The following is a 25,426-nucleotide window of genomic DNA, read 5'->3' on the forward strand; positions in this document are numbered from 1 at the left end:
GAAGGAGTGAAGCTGTAAAATTGGATTTTTATACTCATTGAAGGACTTGGCACCCATCCCGTCTCCCTTTTGGCTGCCGTGGTGTTCTTGTTCTTACTGCTGGCTACTAACCGTGGGTGTGGCCACCAGCAGAGGGCCGCCCCTTAACCATGCTTTCAGTTTAGTTGTATGTAGCGTCCTGCTCCTGAGGGTGGCGGCATAAAACCCATTCATGAAGAAGTAAAGCTGCGTCCTTCAATGAACTCCGAGGAAAGGAATTTATAGTGAGGAACAAATCCAATTTTTTTCCGCATTCTCCTTTTTTCAGTTGAATTTGCGAAACTTTTATGCCTTCCAATGAAATCCCAGCCTGACTATTTTTCTGCACATGCAACGTTTCCTTGTGCTCAGTTCACATGTGCCATAGATGGTTCATTCATTGGTCGCTCCGTCTCATGCACAAACCTGCTGACCGCTGAGGTGGAAGGTTCAGACAGGAGAAGCTCCTCCCACCTATGCCCCCTCAAGGGAGACGTCTACGTGGTGAGGCACTTTACCACTTCATCAAAGAAAACCTAAGAAAGAAGTCGGCACTAAAGAAAGAGGAAAAAAATAAGCAGCTTGCGTAGTAATGCCCCGTACACACGATCGGACATTGATCGGACATTGATCGGACATTCCGACAACAAAATCCATGGAAAATGTGTGATGGAGCCCACACACGGTCGGAATTTCCGACAACAAGGTCCTATCACACATTTTCCTTTGGAAAATCCGACCGTGTGTACGGGGCATTAGTGTGGCTGAAAAAAGATGGAAGTCCAACCAGTTCAACCAATAAGCTTGCAGAAGGTAAATATACAGAAACCAAAGAAAGTGGGAAGAAAAATAATGCAATGCCTCTAAAACTAAAAATATTACAGACTGAAAACCTAATGTGCAAAAAACATCCGCAATTCTCCAATATAATAACAAATCTGTGTATATAAAGTCCAAACGTGATAAATATCAGCGCAGGGAAAAGTGACTTCCACCAGCGAATAGAAATCCTCTCCACCACACGTCAGCAACAGAACTCAACCTCACCGACATTAAAGCACCAACGTGTGTGTTTTGTACCAACAGGATCCCTCATACGTGGTCAGCTCCATTCTCACAATGGGGACACCCCGCAGTACCGCTTCTCGCCACCGGGGACACCCCGCAGTACCGCTTCTCGCCACCGGGGACACCCCGCAGTACCGCTTCTCCAGCGACGACCTCCCAGGCCGTCGCTGGGAGGTCGGGCGGTGAGAGGTGGGAGGCCGTGGGTGGGAGGTCGGGCGGTGAGAGGCCGTGGGTGGGAGGTGGGCGGTGGGACGTGGGCGGTGAGAGGCCGTGGGTGGGAGGTTGGGCGGTGAGAGGTCGGGCGGTGAGAGGTCGGGAGGTGGGCGGTGGGACCTGGGCGGTGAGAGGCCGTGGGTGGGAGGCCGGCGAGAGGCCGTGGGTGGGAGGTGGGCGGTGAGAGGTGGGAGGCCGGCGAGAGGCCGTGGGTGGGAGGTGTATGGTGAGAGGCCGTGGGTGGGAGGTGGGCGGTGAGAGGCCGTGGGTGGGAGGTGGGCGGTGAGAGGCCGTGGGTGGGAGGTGGGCGGTGAGAGGCCGTGGGTGGGAGGTGGGCGGTGAGAGGCCGTGGGTGGGCGGTGAGAGGCCGGCAGTGGGAGGTCGGGCGGTGGGAGGTGAGAGGTGGGAGGTCGGGTGGTGGGAGGCCGTGGGTGGGAGGTGGGCGGTGAGAGGCCGGCGGTGGGAGGTCAGGCGGTGGGAGGTGAGAGGTGGGAGGTCGGGTGGTGGGAGGTAAGAGGTGGGCGGTGGGAGGTCGGGTGGTGGGGGGTCGGCGGTGGGCGGTGGGAGGTCGGCGGTGAGAGGCCGGTGTGCAGCTCCTGGTTGACCTCCATTTGTACGGACAATCGATTTGATGGTATTTGGATGAAGCCTTTTAACTTTTTATGTGATATGGATACTTTTTAATAAATCTATTACACGATATGTGGCTCCATGTGGTGAGCATTTAATTTTCCTCAGACCAGGGATCTCCAAACTTTCCGAACAAAGGGGGTCCGTCTACGGTTCTTCAGACTTTAGGGGGGCTGCACTGTGGTGAGAAGCGGTACTGCGGGGTGTCCCCGGTGGCGAGAAGCGGTACTGCGGGGTGTCCCCTGTGGTGAGAAGCGGTACTGCGGGGTGTCCCCGGTGGTGAGAAGCAGTACTGCGGGGTGTCCCCGGTGGTGAGAAGCGGTACTGCGGGGTGTCCCCGGTGGCGAGAAGCGGTACTGCGGGGTGTCCCCGGTGGCGAGAAGCGGTACTGCGGGGTGTCCCCTGTGGTGAGAAGCGGTACTGCGGGGTGTCCCCGGTGGCGAGAAGCGGTACTGCGGGATGTCCCCGGTGGTGAGAAGCGGTACTGCAGGGTGTCCCCGGAGGTGCATGCTCCCCTGTCCCTCATCACTGGAGGGTGCATGCTCCCCTGTCCCTCATCACTGGAGGGTGCATGCTCCCCTGTCCCTCATCACTGGAGGGCGCGCCGCCCGTCCCTCATCACTGGAGGGCGCGCCGCCCGTCCCTCATCACTGGAGGGCGCGCCGCCCGTCCCTCATCACTGGAGGGCGCGCCGCCCGTCCCTCATCACTGGAGGGCGCGCCGCCCGTCCCTCATCACTGGAGGGCGCGCCGCCCGTCCCTCATCACTGGAGGGCGCATGCTCCCCTGTCCCTCATCACTGGAGGGCGCGCCGCCCGTCCCTCATCACTGGAGGGCGCGCCGCCCGTCCCTCATCACTGGAGGGCGCGCCGCCCGTCCCTCATCACTGGAGGGCGCACCGACCGTCCCTCATCACTGGAGGGCGCACCGACCGTCCCTCATCACTTGATCTTGGGGGGCTCAGAGGTGTAAAGGCTTTGGACCCTCTCATGTAGATTGGCTGGTCTTCCTCACCTGGACCTGTTAGTCCCGGGTTCCTTCTAGAGACTCGCCCCAGTTCTTGGTGACCACATCGGGTGTTCACAGGAATTTTTGTTTTGGGTTGACTTGTTTTTGGTACCGGTTTGGTGATCCATTCCCTCTGGTGGTAGGCTTGTCTTTGTGGATTTGAGTATTGGGTTGGCTCTCCATGTCCTCTCTCTGGTGGTAGGCTTGTCTTTGTGGATTTGAGGATTGAGTTGGCTGTCCATGTCCTCTCTCTGGTGGTAGGCTTGTCTTTCTGGATTTGAGTATTCGGTTGGCCCTCTGGTGGTAGGCTTGTCTTTGTGGATTTGAGTATTGGGTTGGCTCTCCATGTCCTCTCTCTGGTGGTAGGCTTTTCTTTGTGGATTTGAGGATTGGGTTGGCTCTCCATGTCCTCTCTCTGGTGGTAGGCTTTTCTTTGTGGATTTGAGGATTGGGTTGGCTCTCCATGTCCTCTCTCTGGTGGTAGGCTTTTCTTTGTGGATTTGAGGATTGGGTTGGCTCTCCATGTCCTCTCTCTGGTGGTAGGCTTGTCTTTGTGGATTTGAGGATTGAGTTGGCTCTCCATGTCCTCTCTCTGGTGGTAGGCTTGTCTTTGTGGATTTGAGTATTCGGTTGGCTCTCCATGTCCTCTCTCTGGTGGTAGGCTTGTCTTTGTGGATTTGAGTATTGGGTTGGCTCTCCATGTCCTCCCTCTTGTAGTGTTGGTCGGTTCTCCATCTGATAAGGAACTCGGACAAAATCCAGAAAATATATTTTTAGATGATTGCTGTACTGCCTGTTAGACACCAGATGGTGACAAAAACCCACATCTGTGTCCTGAGGAGTTGGTGCGACTCCACATCGGCCGTATGTCACCCCCATTCATTGTCTAATAATTGGGTCTCTTTGTGTGTTCTAGGGGCTGTTTCCTGACCTCGTCTCTGATCGGCACCCTGGCTCTGAGTCTTACCATCCCCCTCTCCATCATTGCTGATATCTGCATGCAGAAGGTAGGCTCCCCCGAAATCTCCTGTATACCATTTTCTGTGTATGTGTGTGTGTATATATCTCTCTCTCACCAAAAGTATTGGGACGCCTGCCTTTACACACACATGACCAATATTGAGTTGGCTCCACCCTTTGCAGCTATAACAGCTTCAAGTCTTCTGGGAAGGCCGTCCACAAGGTTTAGGAGGGTGTTTATGGGAATGTTTGACCATTCTTCCAGAAGAGCATTTGTAAGGTCAGGCATTGATGTTGGATGAGAAGGCCTGGCTTGCAGTCTCCGCTCCTAATCCATCCCAAAGATGTTCTATAGAGTTGAGGTCAGGACTCTGTGCAGGCCAGTCAAGTTCCTCCATCCCAAATTCGCTCATCCATGTCTTTGTGGACCTTGCTTTGTGCACTGGTGGGCAGTCATGTTGGAACAGGAAGGGGCCGCCCCCAAACTCCTCCCACAAAGTTGGGAGCATGAAATTGTCCAAAATGTCTTAAGAGTTCCCTTCACTGGAACTAAGGGGCCAAACCCAACCCCTGAAAAACAACCCCCCATCATAATCCCCCCTCCCCCCACACACCATAATCCCCCTCCACCCCCCACACCATAATCCCCCCCCCCACACCATAATCCCCCCTCCCCCACACCATAGTTACATAGTAGGTGAGGTTGAAAAAAGACACAAGTCCATCAAGTCCAACCTATGTGTGTGATTATATGTCAGTATTACATTACATATCCCTGTATGTTGCGGTCATTCAGGTGATTATCTAATAGTTTCTTGAAGCTATCAATGCTCCCCGCTGAGACCACCGCCTGTGGAAGGGAATTCCACATCCTTGCCGCTCTTACAGTAAAGAACCCTCTACGTAGTTTAAGGTTAAACCTCTTTTCTTCTAATTGTAATGAGTGGCCACGAGTCTTATTAAACTCTCTTCTGCGAAAAAGTTTTATCCCTATTGTGGGGTCACCAGTCCAGTATTTATATATTGTGGGGTCACCAGTCCGGTATTTATATATTGTGGGGTCACCAGTACAGTATTTGTATATTGTGGGGTCACCAGTACAGTATTTGTATATTGTGGGGTCACCAGTCCGGTATTTGTATATTGTGGGGTCACCAGTCCGGTATTTATATATTGTGGGGTCACCAGTACAGTATTTGTATATTGTGGGGTCAACAGTCCGGTATTTATATATTGTGGGGTCACCAGTCCGGTATTTGTATATTGTGGGGTCACCAGTCCGGTATTTGTATATTGTGGGGTCACCAGTCCGGTATTTGTATATTGTGGGGTCACCAGTCCGGTATTTATATAATGAAATCATATCCCCTCTCAAGCGTCTCTTCTCCAGAGAGAATAAGTTCAGAGCTCACAACCTTTCCTCATAACTAAGATCCTCCAGACCCTTTATTAGCTTTGTTGCCCTTCTTTGTAGTCGCTCCATTTCCAGTACATCCTTCCTGAGGACTGGTGCCCAGAACTGGACAGCATACTCCAGGTGCGGCCGGACCAGAGTCTTGTAGAGCGGGAGAATTATCGTTTTATCTCTGGAGTTGATCCCCTTTTTAATGCCAATATTCTGTTTGCTTTATTAGCAGCAGCTTGGCATTGCATGTCATTGCTGAGCCTATCATCTACTAGGACCCCCAGGTCCTTTTCCATCCTAGATCCCCCCAGAGGTTCTCCCCCCAGTCTATAGATTGCATTCATATTTTTGACACCCAAATGCATTATTTGACATTTTTCTACATTGAACCTCATTTGCCATGTAGTTGCCCCTCCCCCATTCATTTGTTCAGATCTTTTTGCAAGATTTCCACATCCTGCGGAGAAGTTATTGCCCTGCTTAGCTTAGTATCGTCTGCAAATACAGAGATGGAACTGTTTATCCCATCCTCCAGGTCGTTTATGAACAAATTAAATAGGATTGGTCCCAGCACAGAACCCTGGGGCACCCCACTACCCACCCCTGACCATTCTGAGTACTCCCCATTTATCACCACCCTCTGAACTCGCCCTTGTAGCCAGTTTTCAATCCATGTACTCACCCTATGGTCCATGCCAAAGCACCTTATTTTGTACAGTAAACGTTTATGGGGAACTGTGTCAAATGCTTTTGCAAAATCCAGATACACCACGTCTACGGGCCTTCCTTTATCTAGATGGCAACTCACCTCCTCATAGAAGGTTAATAGATTGGTTTGGCAAGAACGATTCTTCATGAATCCATGCTGATTACTGCTAATGATACCGTTCTTATTACTAAAATCTTGTATATAGTCCCTTATCATCTCCTCCAAGAGTTTACATACTATTGATGTTAGGCTAACTGGTCTGTAATTCCCAGGGATGTTTTTTGGGCCCTTTTTAAATATTGGTGCTACATTGGCTTTTCTCCAATCAGCTGGTACCATTCCAGTCAATAGACTGTAAAAATTAGGAACAATGGTCTGGCAATCACCTGACTGAGTTCCCTAAGTACCCTCGGATGCAAGCCATCTGGTCCCGGTGATTTATTAATGTTAAGTTTCTCAAGTCTAATTTTAATTCTGTCCTCTGATAACCATGGAGGTGCTTCCTGTGTTGTTTCATGAGGATAAACACTGCAGTTTTGGTTACTGAAGCCCCCCGATTCACTCGTGAAGACTGAGGAGAAGAATAAATTCAATACCTTCACCATCTCCCCATCCTTTGTAACCAGATGTCCTTCCTCATTCTTTATGGGGCCAATATGGTCTGTCCTCCCTTTTTTACTGTTTACATACTTAAAGAATTTCTTGGGATTTTTTTTGCTCTCCTCCGCTATGTGTCTTTCATGTTCTATCTTAGCTGTCCTAATTGCACCCTTACATTTCTTGTTGCATTCTTTATAAAGTCTGAATGCTGATGATGATCCCTCAACCTTGTATTTTTTGAAGGCCTTCTCCTTTGCTTTTATATGCATTTTTACATTGGAGTTAAGCCATCCAGGATGTTTGTTTGCTCTTTTAAATTTATTACCCAATGGGATACATTGGCTAATGCCCTTATTTAATATGCTCTTAAAGCAAACCCATCTCTCCTCCGTATTCTTTGTTCCTAATATTTTATCCCAATTTATGCCTTTTAGCAAGGTTTGTAGTTTAGGGAAGTTGGCTCTTTTGAAATTCAGTGTCTTTGTATTCCCTTCATGTTTCCTATTTGTGTGATTTATACTGAAACTAATTGACCTGTGATCGCTGTTACCTAAATTGCCCCGTATTTCCACATCTGTTATCAGGTCTGTATTGTTGGTAATCAGTAGATCTAGTAATGTTTTATTTCTAGTTGGTGCGTCTACCATCTGACCCATAAAATTGTCCTGCAAGACATTAAGGAACTGGCGAGCCTTAAATGAATGCGCGGTTCCCTCCGCCCAGTCTATGTCTGGATAATTAAATTCCCCCATTATGATAACACTTCCCATCCTTGCTGCTAATCCAATTTGTGATAGGAGATCCGTCTCCACTTCCTCCCTCAGGTTAGGGGGCCTATAGCATACTCCCAGTATTATTTTCCCCTTAGCTTCATCCCTTTGGAGATCTACCCATAAAGATTCCACCTCCTCTCTAGCCCCCTCAGTGATGTCATCTCTCACATTCACTTGTACATTATTCTTGATATATAGGCATACCCCTCCCCCTTTTTTACCCTCTCTATCCTTGCGGTATAGGGTATACCCTTGAATGTTTGCCAGCCAATCATGAGAGCTGTTGAACCAGGTCTCTGAAATTCCCACAAAATCCAAATCCTCCTCGTACAACAGTATCTCTAGTTCACCCATCTTGTCCGCCAGGCTCCTGGCATTGGTGAACATGCCACATAGTTTAGACCGGTCGCATATTGTCCTCGTATTGGGTGTTTCAAGATTGCAACTTGGACTTGCTACTATACTCACCTTGTGTTTTTGTGCTTTGGTTAACCTACCACTAATGCCCCCAATACTACCCTCTGGAATATCTTCCGCGCTGGCTATCACTGTCTCTGGACCCTCCCCCCCATCGCCTAGTTTAAAAACCCCTCTAACTTTTTGGCCATCTTCATTCCCAGCAGATCTGCACCCTCCTCATTTAGGTGCAGTCCGTCCCTTCTATAGTACCGGTTACCAACTGAGAAGTCGGCCCAGTCCTCCAGGAACCCAAACCCCTGCTTACTACACCAGCTCTTCAGCCACTTGTTTACTTCCCTAATCTCCCTCTGCCTTTCTGGTGTGGCTCGATGTACCGGTAGTATTCCTGAGAACACTACCTTGGAGGTCCTTTTCCTCAATTTAGCTCCTAAGTCCCTAAAATCGTTCTTTAGGACACTCCATCTGCCTCTGACTTTGTCATTGGTGCCAACGTGCACCATGACAGCCGGGTCTTCCCCAGCCCCTCCCAGTAATCTGTCCACAAGATCCGTGATGTGCCGAACCCGAGCGCCCGGTAGACAACATACTGTTCGGCGCTTCAGGTCTTTGTTACAGATTGCCCTCTCTGTCCTTCTAAGAATTGAGTCCCCTACCCCCAGAATCTCTTTCCTTTCCCTTTGCTGCCCCCCCCACTCTCACTGGAGGAGTTCTTCCCCCGGCAGCTAGGAGAGTCCCTCAACTCCAGCAGTGCTGGTCCCTGACTGGTTTCACCAATGTCACTCAATGGAGCGTACTTATTGGGATGCTCCAGTCCTGGATCGGCCTCTCTGGCACTTCCCCCTCTACCCCTCCTGACTGTCACCCATCTACTCTTTGCTAGTGCCTGCACCTCTTTGTCTCCACCCCCTCTGTGCCGGAACCTCTTTGTCTCCACCCCCTCTGTGCCTGCACCTCTTTGTCTCCACCCCCTCTGTGCCTGCACCTCTTTGTCTCCACCCCCTCTGTGCCTGCACCTCTTTGTCTCCACCCCCTCTGTGCCGGAACCTCTTTGTCTCCACCCCCTCTGTGCCTGCACCTCTTTGTCTCCACCCCCTCTGTGCCTGCACCTCTTTGTCTCCACCCCCTCTGTGCCGGCACCTCTTTGTCTCCACCCCCCTCTGTGCTGGCCCCTGCCGGAACCTCTTTGTCTCCACCCCCTCTGTGCCTGCACCTCTTTGTCTCCACCCCCTCTGTGCCGGCACCTCTTTGTCTCCACCCCCCTCTGTGCTGGCCCCTGCCGGCACCTGCCGTGTACCTTCCTGGCTCACCTTTAGTATGGAGGGACTTCTCAGTGCTGACAGTTGGTTCCCCAGATTCAGAACCTGGGCTTCCAGGGAAACAATGTGCTTACATTTTGCACAGCAGTATTCACCCTCGATCGGATGATCAAGGAACGCATACATGCCGCAAGATGTACAAAGAGTCGCCTCTCCACACCCGCCGGGCATCGTACCTATTAAATTTGGTGAGGATTTGGGGATTTTACCCTGTCCAAATTACCTAACAGCTAGCTTCCTGGCACTAATACTCAAGACAATACACAGGTACACAACAAGACAATACACAGGTACACAACAAGACAATACACAGGTACACAACAAGACAATACACAGGTACACAACAAGACAATACACAGGTACACAACAAGACAATACACAGGTACACAACAAGACAATACACAGGTACACAACAAGACAATACACAGGTACACAACAAGACAATACACAGGTACCCAATACACAAGTACTAACGATCCACACACACTACTCAGACAACACTCAGATACTCACACTACACAGGTACTATGACCCCTGTTATAACCTCCTGTTTTAAACTCTTGTTTATAACTCCCACTTACACCAAGCTCCACAGCTTCAAACTGAGCACGCTCAGACTGAGTCCTACAACAAGTTAAATAGGCACCTGTGAGCAATTAACCACACCCCTTAATTGATAGACTGATGAAACAAGAAAAAAAAAAAAAGCTATTTAAAAAGTGACAGCAAAAGGCAAGTTAAAATAATAATAATCCCCCCTCCCCCCAACACCATAATCCCCCCACACCATAATCCCCCCTCCACCCCCCCACACCATAATCCCCCCCACACCATAATCCCCCCTCCCCCCAACACCATAATCCCCCCACACCATAATCCCCCCTCCCCCCCACACCATAATCCCCCCTCCCCCCAACACCATAATCCCCCCACACCATAATCCCCCCTCCACCCCCCCACACCATAATCCCCCCCACACCATAATCCCCCCTCCTCCCACACCATAATCCCCCCTCCACCAAATGATTTGGACCAGTGTACAAAGCAAGGTCCATAAAGACATGGATGAGCGAGTTTGGGGTGGAGGAACTTGACTGGCCTGCACAGAGTCCTGACCTCAACCCCATAGAACACCTTTGGACTGAATTAGAGCAAAGACTGCGAGCCAGGCCTTCTCATCCAACATCAGTGCCTGACCTCACAAATGCTCTTCTGGAAGAATGGTCAAACATTCCCATAGACACCCTCCTAAACCTTGTGGACGGCCTTCCCAGAAGAGGTGAAGCTGTTATAGCTGCAAAGGGCGGAGCCAACTCAATATTGAACCCTCCGGACTAAGACTGGGAGGTCATTAAAGGTCATGTGTGTGTAAAGGGGGGACCAATACTTTTGGTGATATAGAGTATATATCGTTGTGTAAGATCCGGAAGTAGGCGGAGTCTCGGTGTCACATGAGTCAATACTGAATGAAATGATGAAGATCCGGCCGGTCATCTCCTCCTCCATTCCTCTGTGATTGGGGGACAGACGTGTTTGTGTTATATCCTCAGTCAGGTCTTTCTTTTAGTTTTGGTTGGGGGGGATGGGTTGTACACTTGGTGAGGTTTTACTGTTAGTTTTGCACACAGTTGGGGGGCGACTAGACCCTCAGTCAGTTGTCTGTCTCCCCCTCCGGGGGGATTGGCCCTCTCTGTGATCATCCCCTCCCCCCCAGGGACCTCTGACGTGATCCACCCCCCCTCCCCCCCAGACCTCTGATGTGATCCAACCCCCCCTCCCCAGGGACATGTGACATGATCCAACCCTCCCCCCCGGGACCTCTGACGTGATCCACCCCCCCTCCCCCCCCAGACCTCTGATGTTATCCAACCCCCCCGGGACATATGACATGATCCAACCCCCCCAGGGACCTCTGATGTGATCCAATCCCCCCCCCCCCGATCTCTGATGTGATCGACCCCCCTACCCAGGGACATGTGACATGATCCAACCCTCCCCCCCAGGGACCTCTGATGTGATCGACCCCCCCCCCCGGGACCGCTGACGTGATCCACCCCCCCTTCCCCCCAGACCTCTGATGTTATCCAGCCCCCCCTGGGACATATGACATGATCCAACCCCCCCAGGGACCTCTGATGTGATCCAGCCCCCCCCCCCCCCAGGGACATGTGACATGATCTAACCCCCCCAGGGACCTCTGATGTGATCCAGCCCCCCCCCCCCCCCCCCCCAGGGACATGTGACATGATCCAACCCTCCCCCCCAGGGACCTCTGATGTAATCCAATCCCCCCCCCCCCCTCCCAGACCTCTGACGTAATGCTCCCCTCCCTTGGTGAGTGGTATTAGTGGATTCTCCAGTGTGGTATTGTTGTTCCTGATGCCCCCCGGTGTATCAGGTGGTTTTGTGTCCCGGACATTAGTGGTTCCCACCAAACATCAACAAAGAACAATTCCCAGCTCACTTCCCAGCCAGCCGGCAATAAACCTCAATTGTCCATCTGACGGTTCACCTTAAAAACAGGGGTTTAGTTTGCAAATGTATCTGTTGTGATGGACCCCAAACTCAGGAGGAGTATGTCCGCCGTATACGCTTCCCTTGCCTGGTCCAAGGTCCCGTAGCCCAGTCACTTGTCGAGACATCAGTGTAGGAAGGTAAGAAATAGAAGACTGTTTATTCAATCACAGGTACAAAGAGATAGACTGAGGGGACCATCCCCCCTTCTTTACATGACACAGGGCGGGGTAAACTACATTCAGTAACAAGGCATTGGGCCTAGCTCTGAGGAAGGGGGTGCACCCCCTGAAACACGTTAGCAGTACCCCGTGTTCTGTGCATGTCCATGCACTGTTTTTATAGCCTTTTGTCAGTTGCATTTTGTGAGTACCAAGTTTTCTATAAAGATTTCTTCTTATTAAATAATCTCTGGTAATGCACTAGGTGTGCGCCTTCCATGTCTGTTCTTCTTGTAGTTCCTTTCAGATTATCCATCTGAGGAAGGTGCATCCACCCATATATACCTTCACCCCACCATCTGCTGCTCCTCACCTTGGAAGATTATCCATCTGAGGAAGACGCATCCACCCATATATACCTTCACCCCACCATCTGCTGCTCCTCACCTTGGAAGATTATCCATCTGAGGAAGACGCATCCACCCATATATACCTTCACCCCACCATCTGCTACTCCTCACCTTGGAAGATTATCCATCTGAGGAAGACGCATCCACCCATATATACCTTCACCCCACCATCTGCTACTCCTTACCTTGGAAGATTATCCATCTGAGGAAGACGCATCCACCCATATATACCTTCACCCCACCATCTGCTGCTCCTCACCTTGGAAGATTATCCATCTGAGGAAGACGCATCCACCCATATATACCTTCACCCCACCATCTGCTACTCCTCACCTTGGAAGATTATCCATCTGAGGAAGACGCATCCACCCATATATACCTTCACCCCACCATCTGCTACTCCTCACCTAGGAAGATTATCCATCTGAGGAAGACGCATCCACCCATATATACCTTCACCCCACCATCTGCTACTCCTCACCTTGGCAGATTATCCATCTGAGGAAGACGTATCCACCCATATATACCTTCACCCCACCATCTGCTACTCCTCACCTTGGAAGATTATCCATCTGAGGAAGACGCATCCACCCATATATACCTTCACCCCACCATCTGCTACTCCTCACCTTGGAAGATTATCCATCTGAGGAAGACGCATCCACCCATATATACCTTCACCCCACCATCTGCTACTCCTCACCTTGGAAGATTATCCATCTGAGGAAGACGCATCCACCCATATATACCTTCACCCCACCATCTGCTACTCCTCACCTTGGAAGATTTATCCATCTGAGGAAGGCGCATCCACCCATATATACTTTCACCCCACCATCTGTTACTCCTCACCTTGGAAGATTATCCATCTGAGGAAGGCGCATCCACCCATATATACCTTCACCCCACCATCTGTTACTCCTCACCTTGGAAGATTATCCATCTGAGGAAGGCGCATCCACCCATATATTCCTTCACCCCACCATCTGCTACTCCTCACCTTGGAAGATTATCCATCTGAGGAAGACGCATCCACCCATATATACCTTCACCCCATCATCTGCTACTCCTCACCTTGGAAGATTATCCATCTGAGGAAGACGCATCCACCCATATATACCTTCACCCCACCATCTGCTACTCCTCACCTTGGAAGATTATCCATCTGAGGAAGACGCATCCACCCATATATACCTTCACCCCACCATGTGCTACTCCTCACCTTGGAAGATTATCCATCTGAGGAAGACGCATCCACCCATATATACCTTCACCCCACCATGTGCTACTCCTCACCTTGGAAGATTATCCATCTGAGGAAGACGCATCCACCCATATATACCTTCACCCCACCATCTGTTACTCCTCACCTTGGAAGATTATCCATCTGAGGAAGACGCATCCACCCATATATACCTTCACCCCACCATCTGCTACTCCTCACCTTGGAAGATTATCCATCTGAGGAAGACGCATCCACCCATATATACCTTCACCCCACCATCTGTTACTCCTCACCTTGGAAGATTATCCATCTGAGGAAGGCGCATCCACCCATATATACTTTCACCCCACCATCTGTTACTCCTCACCTTGGAAGATCTATTGGTGCTGCAAGTGACCTCTACACAGAGAGAAGGTCCCCCCCCCAACAGCTAATCCACATAGACATCCCATAATACTTTGCTCCCAAGGCAAAGAAACAATAGAACAATGGGATACAGGCACTCAACAAACACATAGCACCCCCCCCCCCCACCTCTATCTAGCGATGGACTATGAGACTCCTACAATATTCCAGCAGTCGGAAAGGTGGAATTATTTATCTTCATATATTTCTGGAGGGATATTGTTCAGAAATGTTACTGTCCAAAGTGAAAGGGACCCCATCATTCCATCAAAACAAACCACATATAGAACCCGGGATAACGACCCCCCCCCTCCCCTCGGCCCTCTGATGTGATCGACCCCCCCCCCGGGACCGCTGACGTGATCCACCCCCCCTTCCCCCCAGACCTCTGATGTTATCCAGCCCCCCCTGGGACATATGACATGATCCAACCCCCCCAGGGACCTCTGATGTGATCCAGCCCCCCCCCCCCCGGGACATGTGACATGATCTAACCCCCCCAGGGACCTCTGATGTGATCCAGCCCCCCCCCCCCCCCCCAGGGACATGTGACATGATCCAACCCTCCCCCCCAGGGACCTCTGATGTAATCCAATCCCCCCCCCCCCCTCCCAGACCTCTGACGTAATGCTCCCCTCCCTTGGTGAGTGGTATTAGTGGATTCTCCAGTGTGGTATTGTTGTTCCTGATGCCCCCCGGTGTATCAGGTGGTTTTGTGTCCCGGACATTAGTGGTTCCCACCAAACATCAACAAAGAACAATTCCCAGCTCACTTCCCAGCCAGCCGGCAATAAACCTCAATTGTCCATCTGACGGTTCACCTTAAAAACAGGGGTTTAGTTTGCAAATGTATCTGTTGTGATGGACCCCAAACTCAGGAGGAGTATGTCCGCCGTATACGCTTCCCTTGCCTGGTCCAAGGTCCCGTAGCCCAGTCACTTGTCGAGACATCAGTGTAGGAAGGTAAGAAATAGAAGACTGTTTATTCAATCACAGGTACAAAGAGATAGACTGAGGGGACCATCCCCCCTTCTTTACATGACACAGGGCGGGGTAAACTACATTCAGTAACAAGGCATTGGGCCTAGCTCTGAGGAAGGGGGTGCACCCCCTGAAACACGTTAGCAGTACCCCGTGTTCTGTGCATGTCCATGCACTGTTTTTATAGCCTTTTGTCAGTTGCATTTTGTGAGTACCAAGTTTTCTATAAAGATTTCTTCTTATTAAATAATCTCTGGTAATGCACTAGGTGTGCGCCTTCCATGTCTGTTCTTCTTGTAGTTCCTTTCAGATTATCCATCTGAGGAAGGTGCATCCACCCATATATACCTTCACCCCACCATCTGCTGCTCCTCACCTTGGAAGATTATCCATCTGAGGAAGACGCATCCACCCATATATACCTTCACCCCACCATCTGCTGCTCCTCACCTTGGAAGATTATCCATCTGAGGAAGACGCATCCACCCATATATACCTTCACCCCACCATCTGCTACTCCTCACCTTGGAAGATTATCCATCTGAGGAAGACGCATCCACCCATATATACCTTCACCCCACCATCTGCTACTCCTTACCTTGGAAGATTATCCATCTGAGGAAGACGCATCCACCCATATATACCTTCACCCCACCATCTGCTGCTCCTCACCTTGGAAGATTATCCATCTGAGGAAGACGCATCCACCCATATATACCTTCACCCCACCATCTGCTACTCCTCACCTTGGAAGATTATCCATCTGAGGAAGACGCATCCACCCATATATACCTTCACCCCACCATCTGCTACTCCTTACCTTGGAAGATTATCCATCTGAGGAAGACGCATCCACCCATATATACCTTCACCCCACCATCTGCTGCTCCTCACCTTGGAAGATTATCCATCTGAGGAAGACGCATCCACCCATATATACCTTCACCCCACCATCTGCTACTCCTCACCTTGGAAGATTATCCATCTGAGGAAGACGCATCCACCCATATATACCTTCACCCCACCATCTGCTACTCCTCACCTAGGAAGATTATCCATCTGAGGAAGACGCATCCACCCATATATACCTTCACCCCACCATCTGCTACTCCTCACCTTGGCAGATTATCCATCTGAGGAAGACGTATCCACCCATATATACCTTCACCCCACCATCTGCTACTCCTCACCTTGGAAGATTATCCATCTGAGGAAGACGCATCCACCCATATATACCTTCACCCCACCATCTGCTACTCCTCACCTTGGAAGATTATCCATCTGAGGAAGACGCATCCACCCATATATACCTTCACCCCACCATCTGCTACTCCTCACCTTGGAAGATTATCCATCTGAGGAAGACGCATCCACCCATATATACCTTCACCCCACCATCTGCTACTCCTCACCTTGGAAGATTTATCCATCTGAGGAAGGCGCATCCACCCATATATACTTTCACCCCACCATCTGTTACTCCTCACCTTGGAAGATTATCCATCTGAGGAAGGCGCATCCACCCATATATACCTTCACCCCACCATCTGCTACTCCTCACCTTGGAAGATTATCCATCTGAGGAAGGCGCATTCACCCCACCATCTGTTACTCCTCACCTTGGAAGATTATCCATCTGAGGAAGGCGCATCCACCCATATATTCCTTCACCCCACCATCTGCTACTCCTCACCTTGGAAGATTATCCATCTGAGGAAGACGCATCCACCCATATATACCTTCACCCCATCATCTGCTACTCCTCACCTTGGAAGATTATCCATCTGAGGAAGACGCATCCACCCATATATACCTTCACCCCACCATCTGCTACTCCTCACCTTGGAAGATTATCCATCTGAGGAAGACGCATCCACCCATATATACCTTCACCCCACCATCTGCTACTCCTCACCTTGGAAGATTATCCATCTGAGGAAGACGCATCCACCCATATATACCTTCACCCCACCATGTGCTACTCCTCACCTTGGAAGATTATCCATCTGAGGAAGACGCATCCACCCATATATACCTTCACCCCACCATCTGTTACTCCTCACCTTGGAAGATTATCCATCTGAGGAAGACGCATCCACCCATATATACCTTCACCCCACCATCTGCTACTCCTCACCTTGGAAGATTATCCATCTGAGGAAGACGCATCCACCCATATATACCTTCACCCCACCATCTGTTACTCCTCACCTTGGAAGATTATCCATCTGAGGAAGACGCATCCACCCATATATACCTTCACCCCACCATCTGCTACTCCTCACCTTGGAAGATTATCCATCTGAGGAAGGCGCATCCACCCATATATTCCTTCACCCCACCATCTGCTACTCCTCACCTTGGAAGATTATCCATCTGAGGAAGACGCATCCACCCATATATACCTTCACCCCACCATGTGCTACTCCTCACCTTGGAAGATTATCCATCTGAGGAAGACGCATCCACCCATATATACCTTCACCCCACCATCTGTTACTCCTCACCTTGGAAGATTATCCATCTGAGGAAGACGCATCCACCCATATATACCTTCACCCCACCATCTGCTACTCCTCACCTTGGAAGATTATCCATCTGAGGAAGACGCATCCACCCATATATACCTTCACCCCACCATCTGTTACTCCTCACCTTGGAAGATTATCCATCTGAGGAAGACGCATCCACCCATATATACCTTCACCCCACCATCTGCTACTCCTCACCTTGGAAGATTATCCATCTGAGGAAGACGCATCCACCCATATATACCTTCACCCCACCATCTGTTACTCCTCACCTTGGAAGATTATCCATCTGAGGAAGGCGCATCCACCCATATATACTTTCACCCCACCATCTGTTACTCCTCACCTTGGAAGATCTATTGGTGCTGCAAGTGACCTCTACACAGAGAGAAGGTCCCCCCCCCAACAGCTAATCCACATAGACATCCCATAATACTTTGCTCCCAAGGCAAAGAAACAATAGAACAATGGGATACAGGCACTCAACAAACACATAGCACCCCCCCCCCCCCACCTCTATCTAGCGATGGACTATGAGACTCCTACAATATTCCAGCAGTCGGAAAGGTGGAATTATTTATCTTCATATATTTCTGGAGGGATATTGTTCAGAAATGTTACTGTCCAAAGTGAAAGGGACCCCATCATTCCATCAAAACAAACCACATATAGAACCCGGGATAACGAGGGTGACGCAAAATGCTGAGTCCGGTGAGTTTGTAAGGTGAGTCTGATTAGTGCAGATCATAGTGGGGTTCCTGGTCACCCTGTACCCCCAATAGACACAGGGTGACTTACACATAGGGGGGGCCGGGGGAGCTGGAAATGAGTTTCCAGAGCTCTCTATGGTAAGCTGGGTTCCACAAACCCCCCACCCAAAGTGGCTCCCGTCACATGCGTAAGCTGCAGAGGCCATGACAAGGCACCCCAATATTATCTGCAGTCCTATCTTTGTGAGAGCCTCCATAGGAGGTCCTGGACGTAGTATTTCAGCCGTGGCCTGTCCGTGGTTGTAGTATTTCAGCCGTGGCCTGTCCGTGGTTGTAGTATTTCAGCCGTGGCCTGTCCGTGATTGTAGTATTTCAGCCGTGGTCTGTCCGTGGTTGTAGTATTTCAGCCGTGGTCTGTCCGTGGTTGTAGTATTTCAGCCGTGGTCTGTCCGTGGTCGTAGTATTTCAGCCGTGGTCTGTCTTGTTGCAGGTGAGCTTCTCGTGGGTGTTCTTTGCCGGCGCTCTCCCCGTCTTCATCTCCTTCTTTATTGTGACGTTGCTCTGCCATTATAACAACTGGGATCCAGTCATGGTGGGCATGCGGAGGATCTTCGCCTTTGTATGCCGGAAGCATCGGCCAGCAAGGTAGGTGTGTGGTAGGTAGGTGTGTGTGGTAGATGTGTGTGTGTGTGTGTGGTAGGTAGGTGTGTGTGGTAGGTAGGTGTGTGTGGTAGGTGTGTGTGGTAGGGGTGTGTGTGGTAGGTGTGTGTGGTAGGTAGGTGTGTGTGGTAAGTAGGGGGGTGTGTGGTAGGTAGGTGTGTGTGGTAGGTGTGGGTGGTAGGTAGGTATGTGGTAGGGGTGTGTGGTGTGGTTGGTAGGTGTGTGTGTGTGTGTGGTAGGTGTGTGTGGTAGGTAGGTATGTGGTAGGTAGGTATGTGGTAGGTGTGTGTGTGTGTGGTAGGTGTGTGTGTGGTAGGTAAGTATGTGGTAGGTATGTGGTAGGTGTGTGTGTGTGTGGTAGGTGTGTGTGTGGTAGGTAAGTATGTGGTAGGTGTGTGGTGTGGTAGCTATGTGTGTGGTAGGTAGGTATGTGGTAGGTGTGTGTGATAGGTAGGTATGTGGTAGGTAGGTGTGTGTGGTAGGGTGTGGTAGGTAGGTATGTGGTAGGTGTGTGTGGTAGGTAGGTATGTGGTAGGTAGGTGTGTGTGTGGTAGGTGTGTGTGTGGTAGGTAAGTATGTGGTAGGTGTGTGGTGTGGTAGCTATGTGTGTGGTAGGTAGGTATGTGGTAGGTGTGTGTGATAGGTAGGTATGTGGTAGGTAGGTGTGTGTGGTAGGGTGTGGTAGGTAGGTATGTGGTAGGTGTGTGTGGTAGGTAGGTATGTGGTAGGTAGGTGTGTGGTAGGGTGTGGTAGGTAGGTGTGTGTGGTAGGGTGTGGTAGGTAGGTGTGTGTGGTAGGTAGGTGTGTGTGGTAGGTGTGTGTGGTAGAGGTTGTGACGGATCCAATCCCACACTCCACTGAGTGCCTCCGTCAATAACACCGCTTCCTCCAGTATGATCATCAGACAGATATAATATTATAGCTGCAGTAAATACAAGTCTAGTCGATAATAGCTTGTAGAATCTTGACTGCTTTATTGGACAGAACACAGCCTTTTTATACACATTTAACACAAGGGGTTAGATAACGAGGTAGGGCTGACTCATGGACACTCCCCCCTCCCCTCTAGCAAAAACTTAAAAGACAATAATATAATTAACATGTTAATTAACACAACACTTAAGGCAGACCTGGTGACCAGACAGTTCGTCTCTGCAGGTTAATGTGATCAGCTCTTTCAAGAGTCATGTATTGTTCAGAACAAACAACTGAGAATATTCTTTGGGCAAGTTCAAAAAAATAAAAGATTAATATAGAAATAACAAATAACAGGGTGAATGTGGACAGAAAAAGGTCCTTGCAGCCAGTGTCCGCGACAGAGGTGTGGTAGGTAGGTGTGGTAGGTGTGGTAGGTAGGTGTGGTAGGTAGGTATGTGGTAGGTGTGTGGTGTGGTAGGTAGGTGTGGTAGGTAGGTATGTGGTAGGTGTGTGTGGTAGGGTGTGGTAGGTAGGTATGTGGTAGGTGTGTGGTGTGGTAGGTGTGTGGTAGGGTGTGATAGGTAGGTGTGTGTGGTAGGTGTGTGTGGTAGGGTGTGATAGGTAGGTGTGTGTGGTAGGTAGGTGTGTGTGGTAGGTAGGTGTGTGTGGTGGGTAGGTAGGTGTGGTAGGTAGGTGTGTGGTAGGTAGGTGTGTGGTAGGTAGGTGTGTGTGGTAGGGTGTGGTAGGTAGGTGTGTGGTAGGTAGGTATGTGGTAGGTAGGTGTGTGGTAGGTAGGTATGTGGTAGGTAGGTAGGTAGGTGTGTGGTAGGTAGGTGTGTGGTAGGTAGGTGTGGTAGGTAGGTAGGTGTGTGGTAGGTAGGTGTGTGGTAGGTAGATATGTGGTAGGTAGGTGTGTGTGGTAGGGTGTGGTAGGTATGTGGTAGGTAGGTGTGTGGTAGGTAGGTATGTGGTAGGTAGGTAGGTAGGTGTGTGGTAGGTAGGTGTGTGTGGTAGGTAGGTAGGTGGTAGGGTGTGGTAGGTAGGTGTGTGTGGTAGGTAGGTAGGTGTGTGGTAGGTAGGTATGTGGTAGGTAGGTAGGTGTGTGGTAGGTATGTGGTAGGTAGGTGTGTGGTAGGTAGGTAGGTATGTGGTAGGTAGGTGTGGTAGGTAGGTATGTGGTAGGTAGGTATGTGGTAGGTGTGTGTGGTAGGTAGGGGTGTGTGTGGTAGGGTGTGGTAGGTAGGTGTGTGGTAGGTGTGTGTGGTAGGTAGGTATGTGGTAGGTATGTGTGTGGTAGGGTGTGGTAGGTAGGGGTGTGGTAGGTAGGTATGTGGTAGGGTGTGGTAGGTAGGTATGTATGTGGTAGGTAGGTGTGTGGTAGGTAGGTATGTGGTAGGTAGGTATGTGGTAGGTAGGTGTGGTAGGTAGGTGTGTGTGGTATGTGGTAGGTAGGTGTGGTAGGTAGGTAGGTGTGGTAGGTAGGTAGGTGTGTGTGGTATGTGGTAGGTAGGTGTGTGGTAGGTAGGTGTGTGTGGTAGGTAGGTATGTGGTAGGGTGTGGTAGGTAGGTATGTGGTAGGTAGATGTGTGGTAGGTAGGTGTGGTAGGTATGTGGTAGGTAGGTGTGTGTGGTAGGTAGGTAGGTATGTGGTAGGTAGGTGTGTGTGGTAGGTAGGTGTGGTAGGTAGGTGTGTGGTAGGTAGGTGTGGTAGGTGGTGTGTGGTAGGTAGGTATGTGGTAGGTAGGTGTGTGGTAGGTAGGTGTATGTGGTAGGTAGGTAGGGTGTGTGGTGTGGTAGGTAGGTAGGTATGTGGTAGGTGTGTGGTAGGGTGTGTGGTGTGGTAGGTAGGTAGGTATGTGGTAGGTAGGTAGGTGTGTGGTAGGTAGGTGTGGTAGGTAGGTATGTGGTAGGTAGGTAGGTGTGTGGTAGGTAGGTGTGGTAGGTAGGTATGTGGTAGGTAGGTAGGTATGTGGTAGGTAGGTAGGTGTGTGGTAGGTAGGTGTGGTAGGTAGGTGTGTGGTAGGTAGGTGTGTGGTAGGTGTGGTAGGTAGGTGTGGTAGGTAGGTGTGTGGTAGGTAGGTAGGTGTGGTAGGTAGGTGTGGTAGGTAGGTATGTGGTAGGTGTGTGGTAGGTAGGTATGTGGTAGGTAGGTGTGTGTGGTAGGTGTGGTAGGTAGGTTGGTGTGTGGTAGGTAGGTGTGTGGTAGGTAGGGGTGTGTGGTAGGTAGGTGTGTGGTAGGTAGGTGTGTGGTAGGTAGGGGTGTGTGGTAGGTAGGTGTGTGGTAGGTAGGGGTGTGTGGTAGGTGTGTGGTAGGTGTGTGGTAGGTAGGTATGTGGTAGGTATGTATGTGGTAGGTAGGTGTGGTAGGTAGGTAGGTGTGTGTGGTAGGTAGGTGTGTGTGGTAGGTAGGTGTGGTAGGTAGGTAGGTGTGTGGTAGGTAGGTGTGTGGTAGGTAGGTAGGTGTGAGGTAGGTGTGTGGTAGGTGTGTGTGGTAGGTAGGTGTGGTAGGTAGGTGTGGTAGGTAGGTAGGTGTGGTAGGTAGGTAGGTGTGTGGTAGGTAGGTGTGGTAGGTAGGTAGGTGTGTGTGGTAGGTATGTGGTAGGTAGGTAGGTGTGTGGTAGGTAGGTGTGTGGTAGGTAGGTAGGTGTGGTAGGTAGGTGTGTGGTAGGTAGGTAGGTGTGTGGTAGGTGTGTGGTAGGTAGGTGTGGTAGGTAGGTAGGTGTGTGGTAGGTAGGTATGTGGTAGGTAGGTGTGTGGTAGGTGTGTGGTAGGTAGGTGTGTGGTAGGTAGGTATGTGGTAGGTAGGTGTGTGGTAGGTAGGTGTGGTAGGTAGGTAGGTGTGGTAGGTAGGTGTGGTAGGTAGGTAGGTGTGTGGTAGGTAGGTGTGGTAGGTAGGTGTGGTAGGTAGGTGTGGTAGGTAGGTGTGGTAGGTAGGTAGGTGTGTGGTAGGTAGGTGTGGTAGGTAGCTATGTGGTAGGTAGGTGTGGTAGGTAGGTAGGTGTGTGGTAGGTAGGTGTGTGGTAGGTAGGTAGGTGTGTGTGGTAGGTGTGGTAGGTAGGTAGGTGTGGTAGGTAGGTAGGTGTGTGGTAGGTAGGTGTGGTAGGTAGGTAGGTGTGTGGTAGGTGTGTGGTAGGTAGGTGTGGTAGGTAGGTAGGTGTGTGGTAGGTGTGTGGTAGGTAGGTGTGGTAGGTAGGTAGGTGTGTGTGGTAGGTGTGGTAGGTAGGTGTGTGGTAGGTAGGTGTATGAGGTAGGTGTGGTGTGTGGTAGGTAGGTAGGTGTGGTAGGTAGGTGTGTGGTAGGGGTGTGGTAGGTAGGTGTGTGGTAGGTAGGTGTATGAGGTAGGTGTGGTGTGTGGTAGGTAGGTGTGTGGTAGGTAGGTAGGTAGGTAGGTGTGGTAGGTAGGTAGGTGTGTGGTAGGGGTGTGGTAGGTAGGTGTGTGGTAGGTAGGTGTATGAGGTAGGTGTGGTGTGTGGTAGGTAGGTAGCTATGTGGTAGGTAGGTGTGGTAGGTAGGTAGGTAGGTGTGGTAGGTAGGTAGGTGTGTGGTAGGTAGGTGTGGTAGGTAGGTGTGGTAGGTAGGTAGGTAGGTGTGGTAGGTAGGTGTGGTAGGTAGGTGTGGTAGGTAGGTGTGTGGTAGGTAGGTAGGTGTGTGGTAGGTAGGTGTGGTAGGTAGGTGTGTGGTAGGTAGGTAGGTGTGGTAGGTAGGTAGGTGTGTGTGGTAGGTAGGTGTGGTAGGTAGGTGTGGTAGGTAGGTGTGTGGTAGGTAGGTGTGTGTGGTAGGTAGGTAGGTGTGTGGTAGGTAGGTGTGGTAGGTAGGTAGGTGTGTGGTAGGTAGGTGTGGTAGGTAGGTGTGTGGTAGGTAGGTAGGTGTGTGTGGTAGGTAGGTGTGGTAGGTAGGTGTGTGGTAGGTAGGTGTGTGTGGTAGGTAGGTAGGTGTGTGGTAGGTAGGTGTGGTAGGTAGGTGTGTGGTAGGTAGGTAGGTGTGTGTGGTAGGTGTGTGGTAGGTAGGTAGGTGTGTGGTAGGTAGGTGTGGTAGGTAGGTGTGTGGTAGGTAGGTGTGGTAGGTAGGTAGGTGTGTGTGGTAGGTAGGTGTGGTAGGTAGGTGTGTGGTAGGTAGGTGTGTGTGGTAGGTAGGTAGGTGTGTGGTAGGTAGGTAGGTGTGTGGTAGGTAGGTGTGGTAGGTAGGTGTGTGGTAGGTAGGTAGGTGTGGTAGGTAGGTAGGTGTGTGTGGTAGGTAGGTGTGGTAGGTAGGTGTGTGGTAGGTAGGTGTGTGGTAGGTAGGTGTGGTAGGTAGGTGTGGTGTGTGGTAGGTAGGTAGCTATGTGGTAGGTAGGTGTGGTAGGTAGGTAGGTGTGTGGTAGGTAGGTGTGGTAGGTAGGTGTGGTGTGTGGTAGGTAGGTAGCTATGTGGTAGGTAGGTGTGGTAGGTAGGTGTGGTAGGTAGGTGTGGTAGGTAGGTGTGGTGTGTGGTAGGTAGGTGTGGTAGGTAGGTGTGGTAGGTAGGTAGGTGTGTGGCTTGTAGTATCAGAGCGATGTGGTCTCTTCCTGTGGCTTGATGTATATTTTGTATCTCAGGACATCGGAGGACACAGAACAGGCTCGGAGTCTCATCCCTCTGCACACTATCGGCCCCGAGGAGGACTCTGGTGGCCCCTCGTAGAGGAGGGTGAGTGTTGTCAGCTGGAGGCGTGGCTTAGTGTTGTCATGGTGATATGATGATTGTCTTTGCTCTTTTGCAGCTTTTCCTGGCGGAGTGACAATCTTTGGGGGACATTTCTTATCCAGGACTGTTCATGCTGCACCCCCACCCCACCCCCCTCCCCCATCCCCCTCCCCCATCCCCCTGCCTTAATGAGCCCATCACCAGCTGCTGACCTTGGGAATCCGGGACATCATCACATCCCGCTGTATGCCGGAGAATCCAGCTGACCACGCCCACTACTGACCTTCTGAAACCGAAACCCATCCGAATCGGACCTTCTCCGTACTGAGCCAGAACCTTGTGACACCCATCCCCCCACCTGTGTTCTTTCCAATCTGCTTGTATGATGTCTGTGTGAGCGTTCCATGACCATCTGACGGGTGGGTGGTGGTGTGCCATGTGCTCCATCCTGTATAGGTGTCCATTCCATGAATGGAGGTGTGTGCTGTGTGCTCTGTGCTGTGTGAATGGAGGTGTGTGCAGTGTGCTGTGTGCTGTGTGAATGGAGGTGTGTGCTCTGTGCTGTGTGAATGGAGGTGTGTGCTGTGTGAATGGAGGTGTGTGCTGTGTGTTCTGTGCTGTGTGAATGGAGGTGTGCTCAGTGCTGTGTGAATGGAGGTGTGTGCTGTGTGCTCTGTGCTGTGTGAATGGAGGTGTGTGCAGTGTGCTGTGTGAATGGAGGTGTGTGCTCTGTGCTGTGTGAATGGAGGTGTGTGCTGTGTGAATGGAGGTGTGTGCTGTGTGTTCTGTGCTGTGTGAATGGAGGTGTGTGCTCTGTGCTGTGTGAATGGAGGTGTGCGCAGTGTGCTGTGTGAAAGGAGGAGTGAGCTCTGTGCTGTGTGAATGGAGGTGTGTGCAGTGTGCTCTGTGCTGTGTGAATGGAGGTGTGCGCAGTGTGCTCTGTGCTGTGTGAATGGAGGTGTGTGCAGTGTGCTCTGTGTTGTGTGAATGGAGGTGTGTGCAGTGTGCTCTGTGTTGTGTGAATGGAGGTGTGTGCAGTGTGCTGTGTGAAAGGAGGAGTGAGCTCTGTGCTGTGTGAATGGAGGTGTGCGCAGTGTGCTCTGTGCTGTGTGAATGGAGGTGTGTGCTCTG

General features: G+C 50.7%; 1 protein-coding gene across 1 annotated transcript; it reads left to right on the plus strand.

Moving 5' to 3' along the window:
- Positions 1 to 3,743: 3,743 nt before the first annotated feature.
- Positions 3,744 to 24,889, plus strand: SLC35F5 (solute carrier family 35 member F5). The gene is made up of 4 exons (XM_073634585.1): positions 3,744 to 3,943; positions 18,547 to 18,701; positions 24,208 to 24,298; positions 24,372 to 24,889. The coding sequence occupies exons 1-3, from the start codon at positions 3,935 to 3,937 to the stop codon at positions 24,290 to 24,292; spliced, it is 249 nt and encodes an 82-aa protein (XP_073490686.1). The 5' UTR covers positions 3,744 to 3,934; the 3' UTR covers positions 24,293 to 24,298; positions 24,372 to 24,889.
- The last annotated feature ends 537 nt before the right edge of the window (positions 24,890 to 25,426 follow it).

This window comes from Aquarana catesbeiana, linkage group LG06, assembly GCF_042186555.1.
Source record: "Aquarana catesbeiana isolate 2022-GZ linkage group LG06, ASM4218655v1, whole genome shotgun sequence".
Classification (NCBI taxonomy): domain Eukaryota; kingdom Metazoa; phylum Chordata; class Amphibia; order Anura; family Ranidae; genus Aquarana; species Aquarana catesbeiana.

Coding starts and splice junctions, on each gene's coding strand:
- SLC35F5 (XM_073634585.1), top strand. Junction 18,702..24,207: donor CGGAAGCATCGGCCAGCAAG/GTAGGTGTGTGG, acceptor TTTGTATCTCAG/GACATCGGAGGACACAGAAC.